The sequence below is a fragment of the Nerophis ophidion genome, linkage group LG02 (assembly GCF_033978795.1).
Source record: "Nerophis ophidion isolate RoL-2023_Sa linkage group LG02, RoL_Noph_v1.0, whole genome shotgun sequence".
Lineage (NCBI taxonomy): Eukaryota > Metazoa > Chordata > Actinopteri > Syngnathiformes > Syngnathidae > Nerophis > Nerophis ophidion.
This window is the reverse complement of record NC_084612.1, coordinates 21,444,679-21,467,490: the sequence shown is the minus strand read 5'-3', so window position 1 is coordinate 21,467,490 and position 22,812 is coordinate 21,444,679. Positions and strand designations below refer to the sequence as shown.

The 22,812-nt window shown below is 38.4% G+C and overlaps 2 protein-coding genes across 3 annotated transcripts in view; both read left to right on the top strand.

The window, feature by feature from the left end:
- The first annotated feature begins 103 nt into the window (after window positions 1–103).
- LOC133537887 (keratinocyte-associated protein 3) lies at window positions 104–14,101 on the top strand. Its single transcript, XM_061879013.1, has 6 exons — window positions 104–274; window positions 1,004–1,188; window positions 1,262–1,321; window positions 6,025–6,222; window positions 11,318–11,452; window positions 12,187–14,101. Exons 1-6 carry the CDS (start codon window positions 262–264, stop codon window positions 12,259–12,261), a joined length of 666 nt encoding a protein of 221 aa, XP_061734997.1. The 5' UTR covers window positions 104–261; the 3' UTR covers window positions 12,262–14,101.
- Window positions 14,102–17,924: 3,823 nt separating this feature from the next.
- LOC133537874 (frizzled-3-like) overlaps window positions 17,925–22,812 on the top strand; it is a 45,822-nt gene continuing 40,934 nt past the window's right edge. The window contains exons 1-2 of one of the 2 annotated variants that reach the window (XM_061878991.1): window positions 17,925–18,105; window positions 19,796–20,539. In XM_061878991.1, coding sequence (XP_061734975.1) covers window positions 20,261–20,539 — 279 coding nt within the window. In that variant the 5' untranslated portion in view covers window positions 17,925–18,105; window positions 19,796–20,260. The remainder of the gene's footprint in view (window positions 18,106–19,795; window positions 20,540–22,812) is intronic. The other variant, XM_061878981.1, reaches the window with a different exon arrangement.

Genomic DNA, 22,812 nt, shown 5'->3' with positions numbered 1-22,812 from the left:
GAACGCTCAGTTTTGGAACACTTTTATTGGAAAGCATAACATTTAAAAAAGTATACTTAATATGACATTGGCCGCATTGGTGTTAAATGTTTTTCTTCCTTACATTGGTGGTTCGTTGTGTCAGGTAAGGGGCAGGTGGCTTCCGGGCTTCATACCGGAAGTGGACACCTTTGGCTTACTGAGCAGCTGAAGAAGTTTTGTCGAAAACAAATCGGCATATTTTTTTTTATTATCCAAAGGGAAACATTTAGCCGAGCAGCTATGTGCACCTTTGGTAAGTTATTTAGCATAAAAGCTGCATATGTGTTAAGTTTTGTGTTTTCATTGTAAAATTAGATAAACGGTTTCGGTTACAATAGTCGCCATTACCGAGCAGGCCTTTATCAGAAAGCTACACACTTTAAAGTCTTGAAACGTTGCATATCTGCTTTTATAGCGCGTTTGTCTTTCATTTATTCATTAACTTGGCTTATTTACTCGAAGTGAAGCATGGGAGTGAAAGCTCACCTCTTAAAAGTCTTTGTGGTCTCGTTACACTGCACGTAAACTATTTTTCTATCATTTGTTCAATTAACCTTTTGGATGTAAAGTTTTCCTCCTTTTATACATTACAACAATAACATTTCAATATAATATATATTTGTATTGCATTCAAAATAGCCTGTATTATTCTTAATCAGCCAATTTCGTCAATGTATCTATTTTAGTGTATTCAGTTTTTAAGTTTCTATATTGCATGTTTTACTTTTTACATTTGGTCAGTGCTAATATCAACCATGGTAGTCTTATATTCCATCCATTTCCAACCGCTTGTCCCTAATTCATTTTAATTCATACTGAAATCAATGATTTTTCCAATACAGCTCTTAGATTGTGTGACCTGTATATATCACTCAAGTTGAAGTATATACTTTAAAAAAAGCAACAAATAATTAAAGCCTATACAAACCAACAAATAAATGGTAGTTTTGGATGCACACTAAAAATACACAATGTTTTCTAGATAAGGACAAGGGGCCGAGGAGCCTGATGAAAACGGGCTTGTCTCTCATCTTAGTGGGACATATAAACTTCATCCTTGGTGCCATTGTCCATGGAAATGTCCTACGCCATATTTCCAAACCCAGCCAACAAATCACCACAGAATACACCATAACTAACATAATTTCTGTCACTTCGGGTTTGCTGGTGAGTTTATTTATTCATTCAAAGTCACTGTGATATCAGAATAAGATGAAACTGTCATTTTTGTGTTTTTTAGAGCATTACCACTGGGATTATTGCTATTGTGGTTTCGAGGAATCTCCGCGTGTTCAAGCTGGTATGATGTTGCTTTTTTAACTATTCGTATATCGTCTTTTCCAGACTATAAGCCGCACCTAATAGATTTTAGAAAAAAACATTTTTTTTTACATATATTAGCGGCACCCGACTGTAAGTTGCACATATATACGTTGTGAAATGAGATATTTTCACAGATATATTTTGTAAATGTGTATTTACATACCTTAATTATTTCCAAACGGTGCCTGTAACACGGCAGTAAAACAGATGATCAAACAAAACAGAAGTAATCGTCATGGACCCACTAGCCGTGGAAGCTATCTCTACAATCAGATAAAAAGACTCAATAACTCCGCGGTGACATCTTGGTGAGTTCACTGAGGTATTTTTGAAACTGAAACAATTCAAACAGGATGCCATAGTAAGGTAATAATACAAACAGACACTTGTAAATGTGTTAGTATATTAAACTAAGGTTAAAATAACATGTACAAATATGCATGAAAACTAGGGCTGTAAAACGTAACGTGTTAACTATCAGTTCCTTTAACGGCACTAATTTTATTAACGCGCATGCTTATCAACCCCTTTTCGACCCCCGGGCCATTCCCTAGCATGGAAAAATTTGGCTGCTTTTATTATTTACTGATTAGCCACAAATGGGAAAATAGCGGTCAGAAATGAACAAATAAAATGGTACATTATGGAAATACCAGGTCCAAAGCCATGACAAGTTGCTCTCCCATGAGGATAAAATTGTATATTTTTTCATCCACGATCGCTGGAGCAACAGTCTGCTACTGGGCATACATTCAGAGAGATCGGTCAAGCTTCACTTATGTGCTCAGTTTAACGCATTAATAACGCCACGTAAATTGTTACTGAAACTGTTTTAGTAAGATGGCATAAAAGCTCAACAGAAAGGAAAGACGTCAGTGTGACCTTTTATAACAAAGACTTTCAAGTCATTAAGACACCTTCTCAAACCAATCACAAACTTCTGGCTTCACATTATTAGCAATACGCGTTACATCCAGTCTAACTATGTAACAAAATTAAAACATGTCTTACGATTACGATCATGCTTTGTCAAAGATGTAGTGTGATATTTAATCTAGTACATCAATTGAGGAACAGGAATAGGTCATTTTCTGTCAGATTGAAATAAAGTGTATATTATTTTATAAAATTTTCTGGATAATAGACCTCAATTAAGGAATGTTTAGCAGGCTGAATATTCCATTTTATTGCCAGAGAAGGTTAAAACATTGTCATGCCGAGATATGAAAACCATTATCTTGAACATGTCATGTGTCTATTTTCCCGTCTGTGGTGTTATCAAAACAAAAATGGCAGATATCTACAGTGCTCGAGAAAGTCATAACAAAAGCAAACGCCACAAGACAGTAGTGTAATAAATGTATCGTGTGTCTGTGTGCCTTTACAAGGTGGTGCTGTTGTGTGTGATGTGTGCGAGAGTGGCAGACTAGTGAACAGAGTTTGGGCGTCTGTATGCTGAATGTCTAAACGTTAGTTGTGGTGAACAGCAGTTCTTCTATACGTTTGTGTTTTTTGCTCCCTGAGTTTACCACATGTTAAGAAAGCGTCTAAGAGTGTATCTCCGACTGTCTCTCCTTCTCCACTGCCGGGCATTACAATATCATAACTTTCAGCTACAGCACGATTGCAAAAGCCAAGACTAATCCAAATGGCATAACAAAATGATAAAGCCGCAACACAACTTTCAAGCGCAGAAGATGCAGCCGACACAACAGAAGTGACAGCGGTGCAAGTGACAGCGGTGCAAGTTACGGCGACGCACTGACTCCCGGAACACATGAAGTCATTTGATGAGAAAGAAACAAATACAAGAGAATGATGAAGGAGGCTATGGAAATTAGTAAGCAAGGGGTCAACACCATCAACAGGAATGAGGGGTCATACATGCTTCTGCACACCTGGGATGCCGTCCTTCATTGGCGACCCAGCTATACAGATTCTGTATAACTGGGTCGGGAAACCTTTTAGCAGGTAAATCTACTGTTAAAATGTTGGTCACTGTACTTTAATGGAAAATTGATTGTTAAAATATGAGCGGAAAGTGTTTCCTCTTGTTAATTCAACTTAAAGTGTTGGTTGCACTTTATTCAATTATGGTGTGATTGCATTGGACAATAATTGTTGTTTACTTGCTTGTTTGTATCCATAATTCATGTATACATGATTCCCTTACAAGAAATAACAGCAATACAGAAGCCTCACCTGCAGTGTCCGGTATCTACTATTTATTTCACAATCACACTGCTTGATTTTTTTTTTTTTATAAGACGTTACTGAATGGATTTCAACTTCCTGAATCTTTTCGGATCATATCTTTCTGAAAAACAACAAATATCGAATGTAATTATTGTTAAAACAAATTGTTATACCCTTAATTTATTCAGGTAGAAATAATCACATTGCTAAACATCTTTGACAATCAAACCATAATCGTAGCAATCCACGTTTTGTGTTATCAATGCGTGAAATTGGCATCTTAACATGGTGTAGCTCCTCTCTGAATGCTAGTGCTCCTAGATCAGAAATACAAATTCTGTATTCCTACAAAATACAAAAACTGGAAAGATCCCGCTGCAGCGCAGGTAATTTTTTAAAATGGTCATTAAAAGCAGGTTTATGTCCTTTTTGTGTTGCCCTGTTTTAAAAAAGCATAATGCCATCCATCCATCCATCTTCTTCCGCTTAGCCGAAGTCAGGTCGTGGGGGAAACAGCCTTCAGCAGGTAAGCCCAGACTTCCCTCTCCCGAGCCGCTTCGTCCAGCTCTTCCCGTGGAATCCCGAGTCGTTCCCAGGCCAGCCGGGAGACATAGTCTTACCAGCGTGTCCTGGGTCCTCCCCGTGGCCTCTTACCGGTCGGACGTACCCTAAACACCTCCCTAGGGAGGCGTTCGGGTGGCATCCTGACCAGATGTCCGAACCACCTCATCTGGCCCCTCTCGATGTGGAGGAGCAGCTGCTTTACTTTGATGTTCTCCCGGATGGCAGAGCTTCTCGCCCTATCTCTAAGGGAGAGCCCTGCCGCCCGGCGGAGGAAACTCATTTTGGCCGCTTGTACCCGTGATCTTGTCTTTTCAGTCATTACCCAAAACTCATGACCATAGGTGAGGATGGGAACGTAGATTGACCGGAAAATTGAGAGCTTTGCCTTCGGCACAGCTTCTTTAACACAACAGATCGATAAAGCGTCCGCATTACTGAATACGCCGCGCGGATCCGCCTGTCGATCTCAAGATCCACTCTTCCCTCACTCGTGAACAAGACTCCAAGGTACTTGAACTCCTCCACTTGGGGCAGGTTATTAGACCAAACTAATCATCCAGTCATGGTAATAAAAACCTAATAATAATTCGTCTAGGGCAGTGGTTCTCAAATGGGGGTACGCGTACCCCTGGGGGTACTTGAAGGTATGCCAAGGGGTACGTGAGATATTTTTTAAATATTCTAAAAATAGCAACAATTCAAAAATCCTTTATAAATATATTTATTGAATAATACTTCAACAAAATATGAATGTAAGTTCATAAACTGAAAAGAAATACAACAATGCAATATTCAGTGTTGACAGCTAGATTTTTTGTGGACATGTTCCATAAAAATTGATGTTAAAGATGTCTTTTTTTTTTGTGAAGAAATGTTAAGAATTAAGTTAATGAATCCAGATGGATGTCTATTACAATCCCCAAAGAGGGCACTTTAAGTTGATGATTACTTTTATGTGTAGAAATCTTTATTTATAATTGAATCACTTGTTTATTTTTCAACAAGTTTTTAGTTATTTTTATATCTGTTTTTCTAAATAGTTCCAGAAAGACCACTACAAATGAGCAATATTTTGCACTATTATACACTAAATTGGCCCTTGTGTTTGAATGTGAGTGTGAATGTAGGGTGTACCCCGCCTTCCGCCCGATTGTAGCTGAGATAGGCGCCAGCGCCTCCCGCGACCCCAAAAAAAGGGAATAAGTGGTAGAAAATGGATGGATGGATATACAATTTAATACATCAGAAACTGATGACATAGTGCTGTATTTTACCTCTTTATCTTTTTTTTTTCAACCAAAAATGCTTTGCTCTGATTAGGGGGTACTTGAATTAAAAAAATGTTCACAGGGGGTACATCACTGAAAAAAGGTTGAGAACCACTGGTCTAGGGTACACTTATTAATGATGAAAAATTGTATCTTAGTTGCGATTAAATATTGTAATTGTTTGACAACCCTATATTGTAAACACTACTATTAAACGTGATGTTTAAGTAATTATGAATTGTTTTAGTTATAATGTAAAATTTACAAATGTTGCTGGAGCAATGAATGAAGAAACCATACAAGTACAAACGCTATTGACAGCTAGTAAACGGAGCGGCACTTATACTTCCGGTTCAAGGCACAAAACAGAAAGAAATACTGCAGCCTTTCAACCCAGAACACCGGCAGTGAGTAAATTTGTCCAAAAGATGTCGCCGTAGCACAAACAAAACCACAACTTTTAAGTCTCTGTGTCAGTGTTACTTCTATGTTATTTTGTTGAATACATAACATAATGGCCGTCTGCTAAGAAAAATTCAAAGATTAGCCGCACCTTTGTATATACTGCAGGGTTCAAATCGGGGGGGAAAAGTTGTGGTTTATAGTCCAGAAAATACAGAACTAGTTGTATAATGTGTGTGTGTGTGTGCAGCAAATAGGACTTCTGATTGCCTCCTTCCTCAACGCCCTGCTCTCGGCAGCCTGCTGCGTGGGCCTGCTAGTTGCCATCACCATGACCATTTCCCACAACGGTCAGGGCCTGATGCGTGGATGTAACGACACCGAGGTGCCTGCCAACGCTCGGTCGCCGGTCAGCGCACGCTGCCCGTTTGACACTACACGCATTTATGTAAGTCTCAACTGTACCATTTTCATGACAATGCTTGCTTTGGAAAATTGTTTATACTGCGAGTGGTTTATTTAGAAGACAAGTGTCAAAGCCAATTCCCAGGGTCCAGATCTGGCCAATAACATCGTTATATATGTCCCACAAAATCCTGGCAATAATGTGAGTCAAAGGGCTTTGTTTGTGTTGCAAAAAATGTTTCCGTGCCTTTACGGTTTTCAAGTTATTCTAAAATATATTTTCTGGCTAGTGATATCATCCAGACACCCCACCTTGTCCAAATCACCCCAACTTGTTTGTGCTGCAAACATTTTTGGTCTAACTATTATACTTTTGAAGTTATTGTTTTATGTTGTTAACGTGTTATTGATCATAAGTAGACTCCAACTATGTCAAAATCTCCCCAAATTTGTCCCATCTGTTGTGCTTGTTTGTTCTGCAAAAATGTTTGGTCTAACTTATATAGTTTTTATGTTAACGTTTTGCGATTTACCTGTGTGAAATTGGCCCTCCAGCCTTGTTAAAACCTCCCCAAACGTGTCCCAATTGTTTGTGCTTTGTGTGTCCTGCAAACCGTTGTACCGTTACAGATTTTAGTTATTTAGGTGGAAATGCACTTTTTTCATTTTGACTATCATTCACAATCCTTATGTAAGAAAAGAACACAAATGTTTTTCTCTTTTTTTTAATGCATTCTAAATATTAAATAAATGCGATTAAAAGTCCTCCGACAATGGAGCCAAAGGGTGTTTCTCTATTTTGCCTAAAAAACCCATACAAAAACATCCAAACACCTCTATTGAAGTTTTATGTACATACCTGTACACACTAAGTATATTTGTAATGTAGTAATGGGTGCATTTATAATAACATCAAATATTTACGTATTTCAAACAAAGCTTTCTGCTTTTTTCAACATCACTGAATATTACTCACTGCAAACTTCATGAGAGGCAACAAATATGATAAAACATCAATTACTGTACAATGTCTGCTGACATTAGGATGCCGACTGATAGAATCTTGTTGTAATCTCGTTTGGATAAAGAATGTTTCATAATTGTCCCAAAGAAAAGGTGGGTGGAACCAGGCATATTTTCGTGTTCCCAACATTTCCTGGTCAAGATTGGCTGTCCCGAGTGTACCAACTTGTCTGAATACGTCCTCATCCTTCTACAGTCCAGGTGAAAGGAATGATTAATGATCTACAATACATTTCTACAAGCAAGAAAGCAGCTTACCCACTCAATGATATTACATTGGCACCCCAGCTTTTGATCAGGGCGCCGCTAGTTTGTCTGTGTTAGCATTTATGACAACAATATCACTAATATTTGGTTAATATTCAAATCATAAAATGTAAATTATTGTATTGTTGGCGGTTTTTGGGTGGTTATTGGGTTCTATGGCGAAATAGAGAACCTCCCATTGGCTCCGTTGTAAACTGAAATCTATTTATGTTTGAGTTATGATGCATTACCAAAATACATCCGCCGTCATGTCTTTCATGATATCCATCCATTTTCTACCGCTTATTCCCTTTTGGGTTTGCGGGGTGCTTCATAATGATAATGATAAGCAAAATTACCCCCCAAAAATTGCAGTTCTGGTTTAAGGTTTTAAAAGTTCTTAATTAGTAATTAACGTGGTGTTAATCATAAATATGCCCCAACTATGTCAACATCTCCTGAAACATGTTCCATTTGTTTGCGCTACGTTTGTGCTGCAACATTTTCTGTCTAACTTTTTTACTTTAGAATTTGTTAATAAAATAGGATCTATCACCAGCCCCCACCTCCTTCTCAAAATCTCCCCCAAACCAGTCCCGATCATTTGTGCTGCAAAAATGTTGGGTCCAACTCTTATAGTTTTTAAATTATTAACAAAACAAGAAAGTTATTATTGAACAGTTTGGCTTTTCATGCATTACACATTTTTGCCAATTAAGTGAAACCGGTACTAACTTAATGAAAATGTTTGACTTCCATTAATAATAATATAGGAAGAAATAATTCATGCGGTGGGACAATCTCTCTCTGAATGTTCAGCATCCCTGTTTCCATGCCAGTGTCTTACATACTGATAAAGATGTTTCTGCCGAGTTGAGTTGTGGCATTGTGGAGGTCTGCATTGAAGAAGCACAACTTCCCATAGCTGACGTTAGGGTTGCACGATATGATATAAATGATATACATTTAGGCGTCAACAAAGCTTTTAATGTCGTAATATCATGATAATGCATGTTGATGACATATTCTGTGACCTGCATATTTGATGGTGACAAGTGAACGGCTGCGTCCTCAATGCAATGTAGCATCCTCGCTAGCAAACTTGTGGCTAAGGTCCCTCAACAGTGCAAAGCCACTTCTAAATCAGTAATCCTCACTTCCGTGGCTGCAAATAAACTGTTTCTTACAAGTTATCACTAGAAGACAAAGAATAGCTATTCTACAGTATACAATGTAAGAAGGTATGATTAACGCAAAGCTAGAGCTCTTGAACAAATGTGGCCGGATAGATACAAATATTGACAGTAACAATAGTAACTACAGTATGAATGCTACAGTGGTGAGATGGATATTTTTTATCGTCTCAAAATGTTTTTTCGTTATTGTTTACACACTGAGGAAATAAGTCTGTGAACACCGGAGGGCTTTAAGGGCAAAAACCAAATGATTTCATTCAGAGCCAATAGTAGAAATTATTAAATTCATATTGTTATATCAGCATGGCGCAGTGGCAGAGTGGCCGTGCGCAACCCGAGGGTCCCTGGTTCAATCCCCACCTAGTACCAACCTCGTTACGTCCGTTGTGTCCTGAGCAAGACACTTCACCCTTGCTCCTGATGGGTGCTGGTTAGCGCCTTGCATGGCAGCTCCCTGCATGGCAGCTCCCTCCATCAGTGTGTGAATGTGTGTGTGAATGGGTAAATGTGGAAGTAGTGTCAAAGCGCTTTGAGTACCTTGAAGGTAGGAAAGCGCTTTAAAAGTACAACCCATTTATCATTAATTTATCATTTATGGCACAGTTGGGAGTGTGGCTGAGGGTTCCTGGTTCAATCCCCACCTTCTACAAACCCCATTTCCATATGAGTTGGGAAATTGTGTTAGACGTAAATATAAACGGAATACAATAATTTGCAAATCATTTTCAAACCATATTCAGTTTGATATGCTACAAAGACAAAATATTTGATGTTCAAACTGATAAAAAAATAATTATTTTCAAATAATCATTAACTTTAGAACTTGATGCCAGCAACACGTGACAAAGAAGTTGGGAAAAGTGGCAATAAATACTGATAAATTTGAGAATTGCTCATCAAACACCTATATGGAACATCCCACAGGCTAATTGGGAACAGGTGGGCGCCATGATTGGGTATAAAAGCAGCTTCCATGAAATGCTAAGTAATTCACAAACAAGGATGGGGTGAGGGTCACCAATTTGTAAGCAAATTGTCGAACAGTTTTAGAACAACATTTTTCAAATAGCTATTGCAAGGAATTTAGGGATTTTACCATCTACGATCCCTAAAATCATCAAAAGGTTCAGCGAATCTGGAGAAATCACTGCACGTAAGCGATGATATTACGGACCTTTGATCCCTCAGGCGGTACTGCATCAAAAACCGACATCAGTGTGTAAAGGATATCACCACATGGGCTCAGGAACAGTTCATAAAACCACTGTCAGTTACTACAGTTGGTTGCTACACTCGTAAGTGCAAGTTAAAACTCTGCTATGCAAATCAAAACCCATTTATCAACAACACCAAGGAACGCCGCTGGTTTCGCTGGGCCCGAGCTCATCTAAGATGGACTGATGCAAAGTGGAAAAGTGTTCTGTGGTCTGACAAGTCCACATTTCAAATTATATTTGGAAACTGTGGACGTGGTGTGCTCTGGAACAAAGAGGAAAATAACCATCCGGATTGTTATAGGCGCAAATTTCAAAAGCAGCATCTGTGATGGTATGGGGGTGTATTAGTGCCCAAGGCATGGGTAACTTACACATCTGTGAAGGCACCATTAATGCTGAATGGTCCATACAGGTTTTGGATCAACATATGTTGTCATCCAAGCAACGTTATCATGGACGGCGCTGCTTATTTCAGCAAGACAATGCCAAGCCACGTGTTATAACAGCGTGGTTTCGTAGTAAAAGAGTGCGGGTACTTTCCTGGCCCACCTGCAGTCCAGACCTGTCTCCCATGGAAAATGTGTGGCACATTATGAAGCGTAAAATACGACAGCGGAGACCCCGGACTGTTGAACGACTGAAGCTCTACATAAAACAAGAATGAGAAAGAATTCCACATTCAAAGCTTCAACAATTAGTTTCCTCAGTTCCCAAATGTTTATTGAGTGTTAAAAGAAAATGTGATGTAACACAGTGGTGAACATGCCCTTTCCCAACTTATTTGGCACATGTTTCAGTCATTAAATTCTAAGTAAATTATTATTTGCAAAAAAAAAAATAGTTTATGAGTTAGAACATCAAAAATCTTGTCTTTGTAGTGCATTCAACTGAATATGGGTTGAAAAGGATTTGCATATCATTGTATTCCGTTTATATTTACATGTAACAAAATTTCCCAACTCATATGGAAACGGGGTTTGTACCATCCTAGTCACATCCATTGTGTCCTTGAGCAAGACTCTTCACCCTTGCTCCTGATGGGTTCTGGTTAGCGCCTTGCATTGCAGCTCCCGCCATCAGTGTGTTAGTGTGTGTGAATGTGGAAAGTGTCAAAGCGCTCTGAGTTCCTTTCAAAAAAGGTAGAAAAGCGCTATTCAAGTATAACCCATATTTCACCAACCTTTGTTTGTGTTTGATTAGAACTGTGATCAAAAATGTAATCATTCGTCTTGAAAATTTGAAGTATCAGTATTGGTATGATTAATACTGCTTCTGTAACTATTTGGTATTGTATCGAAACGCAAATTTTTAAAACAACACAAGGTTATTTGATATTTTATTATATACAGTATTTAGCCACGCTCCAAAAAACAATTTCTATACAGTGCATTGCATTGTTGAACCAATTGCTCTGTACACGTCCCAGCCTTACAGCTTTTATGGTATTTTGTGCTAGGACACCACCTTGGCGCTGTGGTTCCCCAGTGCTGTGATGGCTGCAGCTGAGTGTGGCCTGTCTCTGTGGTGCTTCATCGTAGGCCTGACTCTCAGAGGTCTTCTGTCCTGTGGACGTAACTACTACAAAGAACAGGTCCGTGCTAGTGTGTGAAGGACTCTACATCAGGGATTTTTAACAAAAAATTTTGGGGGCACATTTTCAGAAAGCTAAGGACGGTGAGCCGGACTTCTCTCTTCACTATTAATCTCACATTGTATATTCCAGACAACCAGCGTCCTCTACAGTAGTCTTTTCATTTTGGTATATTTAATGTGTTAAAGTTACAAGACCACTCAGCTGTTTTTAAGGGCCTTCTGCAAAAATGTGAGTCTCACAAGATTTTTTAAACTGTACTCACGGGCCAACAGTTGACTAGCTTAAATGATGAGAAAAAGAGGACTTAAAATGGAACTTTCAGAAACACCACTTGTGTAACCAATGAAGTTGACCAGCTGACTACAGCCTGCATCTGAAGTAAACAGTCTACAGTAACACCTTAGTTAAATTAATCACACACACAAAAAAAAGTTGGTAACTGCCAAAAAAGAGAGGACTTAAAGTGGTGCCTTGAGGAATGCCTAAGTAATGTAAATCACAAGTTTGGACCACAGTTTTCTTTGTTTGCTAGCAAGTTTAAAATGTCAGTGCAAGGATTCGCCAATGTGTTTACAGTGGTCCAAGTTCCTCTATACAACAAGAGCACTCCAGTGTTTTTAGGGATTTGTTGCAAAAATGTTTGTTTCCTAAGTTTTGAACTGAAACCGGGAAGCCAGTTGAATATCCGTGTCCTACATGTTGTTTTCTCATCCTTTGTCTTTCTCACACAGTTGGAGGAAGATATTGGGCGTTCTCCTCAGAGCAGGCGCCTGATTGGCCAAAACATACTGAACCCCGATGCCTGACTGAACAAAGTACACTCCATACCTTCTTTATACATTAGGTTACAGTTTTTATGTGACATGTTTTGAGGTTAAGATCATTTCTTCCATTGCGTTCCTTGATGTATAGTCCTGTCGCAACTTGTAATGTGACACGTGTCGTGGTATGACCGTCATATGTCTCCATGCACTCCAACACACTACATGTACTTTGTAGTGTAATCCTTACTTTTTGCAGGGTAACTAACATTTCATGATGACATTATTTTTCAATATGAAGGAGACTTTTGGTTTTTACACAAAATACATTTTTACATCAATTTAAACTATTTTTTGTTTGAACTTTTCTTTAGGAAATATATATATTTATAGTTCTTTCTGTTTTTAGAATTTTACGTGGTGATTTTTAACCCTCTGGGCACAAATGCTAACTGTTTTTTTTTTCCTTTTAATGCATTTTTCTTTGTATTTTGGCCATAACTCTGGTTGTGGCACTCCATTGTAATCGATTTTATGCTTTTATGTCCAATTCTTTCACAGACATATGATACACTGGCAGTTATACCACAATACCCCAAAACCAAACAGGACATACCTGTAAAAGGCCTAACATTTACATTTTTTGCTCAAATATCGCAATGAACTTCAGTCCTAAACAAAAATACTGAACATGTTAGTTGCTTTTTAAATTTTAACCCTTTGAAGGCCTATTGATGAAATTATGTTAGTTTTTAATTAGTATAAATTTGCATAATGAGTTTTTTACTAATTTAAACATGTGACTTTATCTGATCAAAAAGGTCAACAAATGTTACATGTTTTTATGCATTACATGCATATTTTTGTTTAGAACATTCCCTCCATCCATCTTCTACAGCTTTTTCCCTTTGGGATCACGGGGGGCGCTGGTACCTACATCAGCTACAATCGGCCGGAAGGCGGGGTACACCCTGGACAAGTCGCGACCTCATCGCAGCAATTACTGATAGTTAACCAAGGAATGGATATTTGATTTAAAAATTGAGAAGTACAAAAAAAAAAAAAAGTATTGATAGATGTTTTGCAAAGTCGCTCTATTTCCCTGGGTGGGTGTACACCGCCTTCCGCCCAGATGCAGCTGGGATATGCTCCAGCACCCCCACGACTCCGGGAGGGACACGCGGTAGAAAATGGATCGTTGTGACTGAATCAACAGCGCCTCTGCTGTTTACAGCTAAGTACTGCACTTAATTTTGCTTCTAGTTGATCAACAAACTGCAAAATGAGGGTCATGGAGATAACTCATACAGTGTCATGACGTGAGTACAATGGCGTGCTCGCTGAATACTGCTCATGTTAAGAGGTTCAACCAGTATGTGGGCCAGGAGCCCTCTGCTTCCACAGACCCCCCCTCACATACCCCACACACAGTGACAGAGAGGATCACATCAGATCAGCCATGAAACGGTTAATCTAGCACTGTGCTCAATCGTGCAGAAGGGAATCATAGCACGCAGCACTAATCCCGACTGTGTGAGGCATAAATATTGACATTGTGCTGCCTGATTCGATCACACATCATCCAGCTCACTTTGATGTCGCTCTGTTGAGGTTTTTATCAGGAAGCACTTCGTTCAATGTATAGTTTTAAGATGATACACCATTGAGCTTCTTGAAATATGAGTTAACAATGCATCATCAGTGTGATATACTTTTTAAAAGCTATTCAACTGGCCTTCACTCAAGTGAAATGTGTATGTACAACAATTTTTGACTGATGTTGAAATTAAGTTGTTGGATAACTCGAAGGACAATTGCAAGCTGTTTGAAAGATTGCATCACTGATTACTGTTGCTCATTTTAATAAACTTTTTTCTGCTTAAAAGTCTTTGTATATGAGCTGTTATTGAAACATGTTTGAACCATTCCGTCCAATTGTAAAAGAGTGTTTATGTTATCCACATTGATATAAACCTTTTTCTGTGTGCATATAGTTACTAAAAGAATGACGTACGCATTGGTCACATAAGGCCGTGATTTAAGCATAAATCACTGTCCGCAAGCGCCTCCTAGAGGGCCACCCCAAAAAAAATATGTTTCTTCGCTGTGTGCCGCAGCGGTACTCAGTTGTAATACACTTATCCACCAATTGTGGCAAGAATGACAACATCAAACAAACCGAAGAAGTCTGGAGCTAAAGTCATAGAGAAGTTTATTCATGGCAAAAGTTATGACTAAAGTGGTGAAGCAGTATTTTCGTTTGCACTTTAATTTTATTGGCAACATATTTTATAAGCAACATATTTTATTGATTTACAAAACCAGTGAAGTTGGCACGTTAAAATGGTAAATAAAAAAAGAATACATTGATTTGCAAATCCTTTTCAACTTATATTCAATTGAATAGACTACAAAGACAAGATACTTAACGTTTGAATTGGTAAACTTTATTTTTGCAAATAACTCATTTGGAATTTGATGATTGCAACATTTTGTAGTTAAAATTTATTTATTTTAGCACTGCGTAATTGTATGTAAATATAGTTTTCTTCAGTTTTCATGAGCCACTTCTTTTGCAGTATATTTGATTTTTTAAGTGTATCCTGGTAAACTGTAAGTAGATAGTCATTGAATAAGATTCAAATTAAGATTACCGTTACTAATTCAATGTTAATAATTGCGTGGGCCCATGTCACCTCTGTTGTCGAAAAGTTGGTCCCTGTGGTCAAAAAGGTTAAGAACCCCTGACATACGGTTTACTTAGAATTGTAATGATACTAGCACTAAGGCTAACTTTCTATGTTTTTTCATATAGTTATTTTAAATGTTGGTTGACCCTGTCTGTGAGGAGTTGCTTAACAACGCACGTTGTTGTGATCGCAGCGCTGTGAAAGTGCACGGCATTGCACCAAGTGTTATTTGTTTTTAAAATTGTATTGGCTCCAGCACCCCCCACGACCCCGTAAGGGACAAACGGTAGAAAATGGATGGATGGATGGATTTTTGATTTGCAGAAAACTTTCTAATATTTGGTTACCCCATTTATACAACTAGATATAAGGGTCACCAAATTGAGAACAACTCTCGTTATGATGTTGTGCACTTCTACACCATTGCAATCACAGCATTGCTAAATTAATACCTCTCCTTATTGTGTCTTGATAACTTGTTTTGAATGCAATCTGATTGTGCACTTGTACGTATTTTTTAAAAAAGAGTAAACATTCACAGGGCAGCATAGCACATACACATATAGGGCCATTTTGATACATACCCTAAATGTTACGTTACAGGTCAGAGGGACCCGAAAGTCATTTATCAATCTTGTTTTACTTTCAATGCTGAAGTCTTCAACTTCAGATCGCTTCTTTGATATCTATATATTTTTTGCTTTAAGACCTTTTTGTTAAAAAATGTCAAACACAAACTATGCAAGTGTTAAAATTAATATATGTAATATATAGCGCTTTTCTACCTTCAAGGTACTCTAAAGCGCTTTGACACTACTTCCACATTCACCCATTCACACACACATTCACACACTGATGGAGGGAGCTGCCATGCAAGGCGCTAACCAGCACCCATCAGGAGCAAGACTGAAGTGTCTTGCTCAAGGACACAACAGACGTGATGAGGTTGGTACTAGGTGGGGATTGTGAGATGTGTTCTAATACCTCTCAGTCATAGTCAAGTCACACAACAACATTTTATTTATATGATTCTCTTGAAGTTCATTCTACCATTTTTTAAATTGAAATCGAGGGGTATACTGACAAAAAAAAGGTCCAATGGCCCACACCAAAAATATTAAAACCAGTATTTTCATGGATAAGGCCTAACAAGGTAACCAAGAGATGATAATCAATTGGATGATAGATAATTGTTTTAGTGTATTTTACAGCTGATTTAAGACATGGGTCAAAACTGACCCGTGAACATAAGAGATGGTAACAGAAATCTAACACAAGAAGAAGGTTACCGTATTTCCTTGAATTGCCGCCGGGGCGCTAATTAATTTAAAACTTCTTCTCACTCCTGCGCTTACCAAAGGCATGCAGTAAAAATTTGAGTGTGATGTAAGCTTGGACATTAAATCCTACTGAATAGCTCTTAATCTTCTTCCCTTTATGTGATTTCAAATTACCGGTATTTAAATCAGCCTCCTCCATTTTGAAAATTATGACAGGGGAAGTGTCACTCGTGACGTCCCGAGTTTGACCAGGCAGTAATACTAAGTATGCGCTAATTATTTTGCGAAGCGAGTTTGACCCGGCAGTAATTCAAGGCAGGCGCAAACTATATGCCCTGCGGCAATTCAAGGAAATACGGTAATTGCGTTTCATTTTGCATTAGCAAAGAGACTCTGAGGAAATATGCACTTAAAGATGTTAATCACCTTTAACGTGCAATTGTTGTTCCCCTTTACCTAGTAGAAATAGACCACAGTGTATAGTAGGGGTCACCAACCTTTTTGAAACCAACAGCTACTTATTGGGTACTGATTAATGCGAAGCAGGGCTACCAGTTTGATACACACTTAAATTGCCAGAAATAGCCAATTTGCTCAATTTACCTTTAATAAATAAATCTATATACATAAAAAAATGGGTATTTCTATCTGTCATTCCGTTGTACATTTTTTTTCCTTTCACGGAAGGTTTTTTGTAGAGAATAAATGATGAAAAAAACACTTAATTGAATGGTTTAAAAGAGGAGAAAACACACAAAAAATGAAAATTTAATTTTGAAACATAGTTTATCTTCAATTTCGACTCTTTAAAATAAAATAAAAATCAACCGAAAAATATGAAGTTAAAAACTAATTCGTATCTTTTTGAAAAAAATTTAAAAAATAATTTATGGAACATCATTAGTAATTTGTCCTGATTAAGAATAATTTAAAAATTTTGATGACATGTTTTAAATAGGTTAAAATCCAATCTGCACTTTGTTAGAACATATAACAAATTGGACCAAGCTATATTTCTAACAAAGACAAATCATGATTTATTCTAGATTTTCCAGAACAAAAAATGTAAAATAAATTCAAAATACTTTGAAATAACATTTAAATTTGATTCTACAGATTTTCTAGATTTGCCAGAATAACTTTTTTGAATTTTAATCATAATACGTTTGAAAAAATATTTCACAAATATTCTTTGTCGAAAAAACAGAAGCTAAAATGAAGAATTAAATTAAAGTGTATTTGTTATTCTTTACAATAAAAATAATTAATTTACTTGAACATTGATTTAAATTGTCAGGAAAGAAAAGGAATTTAAAAGGTAAAAAAGTATATGTGTTTAAAAATCCTAAAATCATTTTTAAGGTTGTATTTTTTCTATAAAATTGTCTTTCTGAAAGTTATAAGAAGCAAAGTAAAAAAATAAATGAATTTATTTAAACAAGTGAAGAAAAAGTCTTTAAAATATTTTCTGGGATTTTCAAATTCTATTTGAGTTTTGTCTCTCTTAGAATTAAAAATGTTGAGCAAAGCGAGACCAGCTTGCTAGTAAATAAATAACATTTAAAAAACAGAAGCAGCTCACTGGTGAGGCTGCTATTTGAGTTATTTTTAGAAAAGGCCAGCGGGCGACTCATCTGGTCCTTACGGGCTACCTGGTGCCCGCGGGCACCACATTGGTGACCCCTGCTGTATAATGTCAATGCCAAAGATACGCAGGCAGCTTATGTCCAGTCAGTGCACTGTGGGTCAACGTGATCACTGTGCGCGCTCACGCTGATAGCGCGCCCTCGCTGCACGCACTGCACGCGCTGCAGGGACCCAGCTGTGGACGAGGGCGGAACAAGGACTGTTGTTGCACTGCAGTCCACGGAGCTGCCGGACTCCAGCACCAGGACCACTCTCCCAGCCCCCAGTGACGGGTAAAGTGCATTTTACGGCTATTCTTTCCTCTGCGGACTCGTTTGTGGATTATTTGAACGTCGAAGACGCATTTTTCCCCTTGAAATGGTCTCGCGCGCATCGATGACATGATTGACGTGCTTCGAAGACAGCGTGGCGTGTCAAACTAGCGGGAAGAGACACGACATGAACCTTTCATTTCTTCTTTATTAAAGTGTTACTATGTTCATTAGGACAATGCTTACTGTATTCGGCAGGTGGCGCGTACAGACGTCATTAGCATAAAGGTAGCTAACTATAAAATCCCTCTTGCGCCCTTAAAGGTCTACGGGAGCCTGTTGGGCTCAGGTGTCAGCAGCCAATTAGCCACCTTAGCTCAATGTTGATTTATATCTCATTTTTGCCCAATACATTTAAGGATATAATAGTTGTAAAGCGTGAAACATGGCAAGGGAGCCTTGGTGTTGCCCTGCCAACACACACACACACACACACACACCCACACACACACACACACACACACACACACTACTTGCTGTCCTCTGAATTGCACTAATCTTTTTTAAATATCCATCCATTTTCTACCGCTTATTCCCTTTTAGCCTTAAAATTTTCAGGGGAGATTTGGTGCCGTTCTGTTTTTTAATGTTTTTTTTTTATAGATGAACTAGTATTTTAAAGACACATTTGTTGGTCATATTGTATATGTATTGTGTGCTTTTTTTCTTTTTCCCTCTTTTCTTTTTGTGAATTATATTTATATAGCGCTTTTTCTCTAGTGACTCAAAGCGCGTTTACATAGTGAAACCCAATATCTAAGTTACATTTAAACCAGTGTGGGTGGCACTGGGAGCAGGTGGGTAAAGTGTCTTGCCCAAGGACAGAACGGCAGTGACTAGGATGGCGGAAGCGGGGATCAAACCTGGAAACCTCAAGTTGCTGGCACGTCTGCTCTACCGACCGAGCTATACCGTCTTTTAAACCATACTTTTACTGCCTTTTTTACATCATGGCCAGGGGACTACAGATGAAAACTAACCTAGTTAATTTTGTTTTTTTCAACCATGTGTAATCATGTGTTTTATGAAATTGCACCGTCCCCTTTGAAATAAACTAATCTATGGTAATCTAATGTCAAAATCCGTTTTGATGCCACTTTTATCTTAACAAACCAATTTACTCGTTATGTTTGGATATTGTTTTTGGACTACTAGCTGGAAATGTTTAGGTTATTATATTTCTTGACTACATGGCACAGGCCTTTTCTTTTACTGTGTGTGAAGTGTTTGTGTTTCTGTTTTTTAATTCTACTTTGTTTTATTTTTTATTGTTAACGGTAGCATTTTGTAAACACACGGGTTTTTAAAGTACTAAAATGGCGTAAAATGTAATTCATATTTTGTACGTGTATCTTTCAGGCTGAATTTCTTTTCCGCATTTGAAAAAATCGAACATTTTTACGGTACTTTTTGGGAGCCTTTTTGATTATTAATTCTGGACAAATTAGTTACAAAAAGGAGGTTATTAACTGTTGTTAGCAACAACCAAATAGGCAGCAAGATTACCTCAAGTGTTTTAGGTTGGCACTTATATGTTGACAAGGGGTTGCCTTACCGAGCAATGCAACCTGACACAAAGCCCATTCAGCTTGTTTGATCACTGAGCCTTTCTTTATCTCGTCTCTGTGTGTGTGTGCTTTTAAACCCGCAGGACCTGCCGAAAGAAGCTAAAATGCGAAAATTCCCAAAACAAAGCGATATCACTTGGAGGACGAGATGGATATTGTGGATTTGTTAAAGTGTTGCTGGCAGAGAGAGTGAGGAGACAAAAGAGGGACCAACAACAACCCAGAGGAGCCATTCTCTCAGGCTCCTGCTATGGAATTCATCTCCAACAACGGAATAAACCAGTAGGTGGAAAATGCTGGAGGATGCTTTCCAAGCGACGAACAATCAGCACTGAAAGAAAATAGCTGAGAGCAAGTGGCGGGTTCTTTAATGCTGCTCCAATCATTTGGGCCTCCACCTCCTTGCAGCCCAGGAAGCCTATATAATGTGCCTCCTATTTATTTTTAAATCTTCACTGCCGGTTGCCTCCAATGCAAAGAAGTCTTAGAAGAATTCTCTTCGACCCTGTGGGCTATAGTTGCTAGTCTGGCTTTTCTCCGGTAATAAAATGCAAGAATTGTTTGGAAGGGATCATATGGGAGAGTACAAGACAATCTTCTGCAGACGAACTGCTCGATTTCCTCGTTTTCCCATCCCGCTCTTCCTTCTCCTTTTATTCATGGCTCCTCCGGCCAGGGCCATTCACATGGAGGCCACGGAGAGCCACAGCGAGTTCAGCTGTGAGCCCATCCGACTGAGAATGTGCCAGGATCTGCCTTACAACACCACCTTCATGCCCAACCTACTGAACCACTACGACCAGCAGACGGCCGCACTCGCCATGGAGGTAAGCAGCCTGCGTTGTATTTGCATTGGATGTTTTTGTCACAGCGAGCTGCGAAATTGGATAGCCGCTGCAGGGAATTGGAAGGGGGTGGTGAGGTGTAATTACAGCAAACGGGCAACTGTAAAGCAACAGCCTGCAATGTTTCACATTGTCGTGTCACGCACCTGCTGAAGGGAAACAAAAGGAGCTCAAAGGCTCAGATGTGATTATGTGAAGGAAAAAATCCTCAAATCTCACAACAATGCATCCACCGCTAGTCGACATATTGGTACGCCGAGGAAGGCAGTGTTGTATTTTCATCCTGGGTTAGCAACACTGTATTGATCCTGATGTCATAAAGCAGAGAACAGCCTCTGCAAACACAATTAAATCATCCATCCTTCAGCCTAAGTGCACACATAAGCTTTTTGCACAGACAAAAATGGCTAAAGCTGCATCCTTGCAAGTATTCAAACGGAATAGTTTCCTCATTTGGAGTTGGATGAAAATCTCCGTCCACGGTAGTAGCATTAACATGTCTTTGTCCTTACGAGAACATGTTTACAAAATGTACAATCTACCAACACAAGCTCATTTTAGCCAGTCACAACCCTGCAAAAAGGCAAGATTACAATACTTTACTTAATTTGCGGAAATTAGTAAAAATAAAAATAATAATTGCGTAAAATAACGGTGCATTGATTTGGTGACATACCCAAAGAAACGTTTTTTTTTTTTTAGCAGTTTCGACAATGACTTTATAAAGACCAAAAAGGTCATTGCACTATTGTGCACTACCGACTCTTGACATAGTTTCTATTCACAAGCCATAAGCAAACTATGTAAAGTACTGAAAAAATTAGGCGTGTTTAATTTTGAAATTTGGGACTTTTTTTTTTGGTTACAGAATTTATTTTGTGATCACTCCATATTTTCCGACACTATTCACTCGTGTAGTGTGGATATAAAGTACAGGTGGAAGATAATTAGTCTTTGTATTTATTGATTGTATATACTTATGGGGTTCTCTTTTTGCTTTCAATTCAATTTAATAATGAATGTTGTATTTTTTTGCGAGAACAACAAAGAAATGTATCTAACACAGAAAAAAATGGCGGAACTAACTGCCGTTGTTTCCTTTGTGCTGCTCAGGATAATGAGCTTGTACAGGGAAGTAAACATTTACAACGGAGACACCTTACACCCATTACCCAAATATATGCCAAATTGAATATTTACAACTACTCTTTTGGATACGACCAGACGTATGCATACATACAAGCTACAGTGTTTGTGAGATTTCTGCACAGAAATACATTTTTTTATTGTTGTCTCTCGTCAAAACCAAGTGCTGTAGAGCATATTCCCCAAAATTGCTACTGTTAGTATAATGTAGTGTATACACAGAGGCAAGCATGCAGTTCAAGTTCTTGTAGTCGGGCTTTGAATATCATAGTCCAGAAGAGTAGGTGATCTGACCTCCTCTTGTTACAGCTTTGTCTTCCAGCTGCATGTTACCACGACCAGAGACACACATAAATGTGTGTGTTGCTATTAAATGAGAAGGCAGACAGTCGCACAAGTGCTGCCAGAGCGACAAAATGTTGTATGCTGTGAGAGTAAAGGTCCAAACAGTACAGAGCAAGCTTTCGCTGTGTGCGAGCGTGGATGAACATTATCTGTCAATATCACAATACACTTCTTATTCTTTTGTTAGTCCCTGGGGATGAAACGTGTAGATCAAGGTGTGGGGGATTACTAGTTACTAATTAGTATTTGTACAGGAAGTATTTGTTTTCACTACCTTGGAATAATATTGGGTTTGGATATGGAGTTGAAACAAATTTAGACTATTGAAAAAAATATTTTAAATGAAAGAAAATAACAGAAAAGCCATCACATCTTTAAATGTAAAAGAAGTGTCTAGAGTTGGGTTTTCCACCCACATTTCTGCCGGTTTCACAGCTCATGATGTTTTGGCTACCTTGATAGTCTGAAGAACACAGTTAGATAACAAATACAGCCAGCAGAATCAAATTTGGCCCCAGCTTTTCACCATTGCCATACTTAATGACGCTTCCTGAAAAGCAGTTGAATTTGCAGAAGGCCAGTCCACTTGATGTTGAGGAGTCACAAAATCTGAAGTTCTGATACACGCATTGCGTTTGTTCACTTCGTCGAAGGCTTTACTCAGCAAATGAAAGCTCAGCTAATGTTAGAAATGAAGTTACTTCCCCCTGTGGCATGTCAAAACATGGCTGGGTGTCTGTGTGTGAAGAGCATCTGTTACTGAA

What these genes read in the sequence shown, in the direction of transcription:
- LOC133537887 (XM_061879013.1), top strand. An exon ending in CTGTCACTTCGGGTTTGCTG is followed by an intron (nt 1,189 to 1,261) that starts GTGAGTTTATTT and finishes TGTGTTTTTTAG; the next exon opens with AGCATTACCACTGGGATTAT. An exon ending in TTGACACTACACGCATTTAT is followed by an intron (nt 6,223 to 11,317) that starts GTAAGTCTCAAC and finishes ATTTTGTGCTAG; the next exon opens with GACACCACCTTGGCGCTGTG.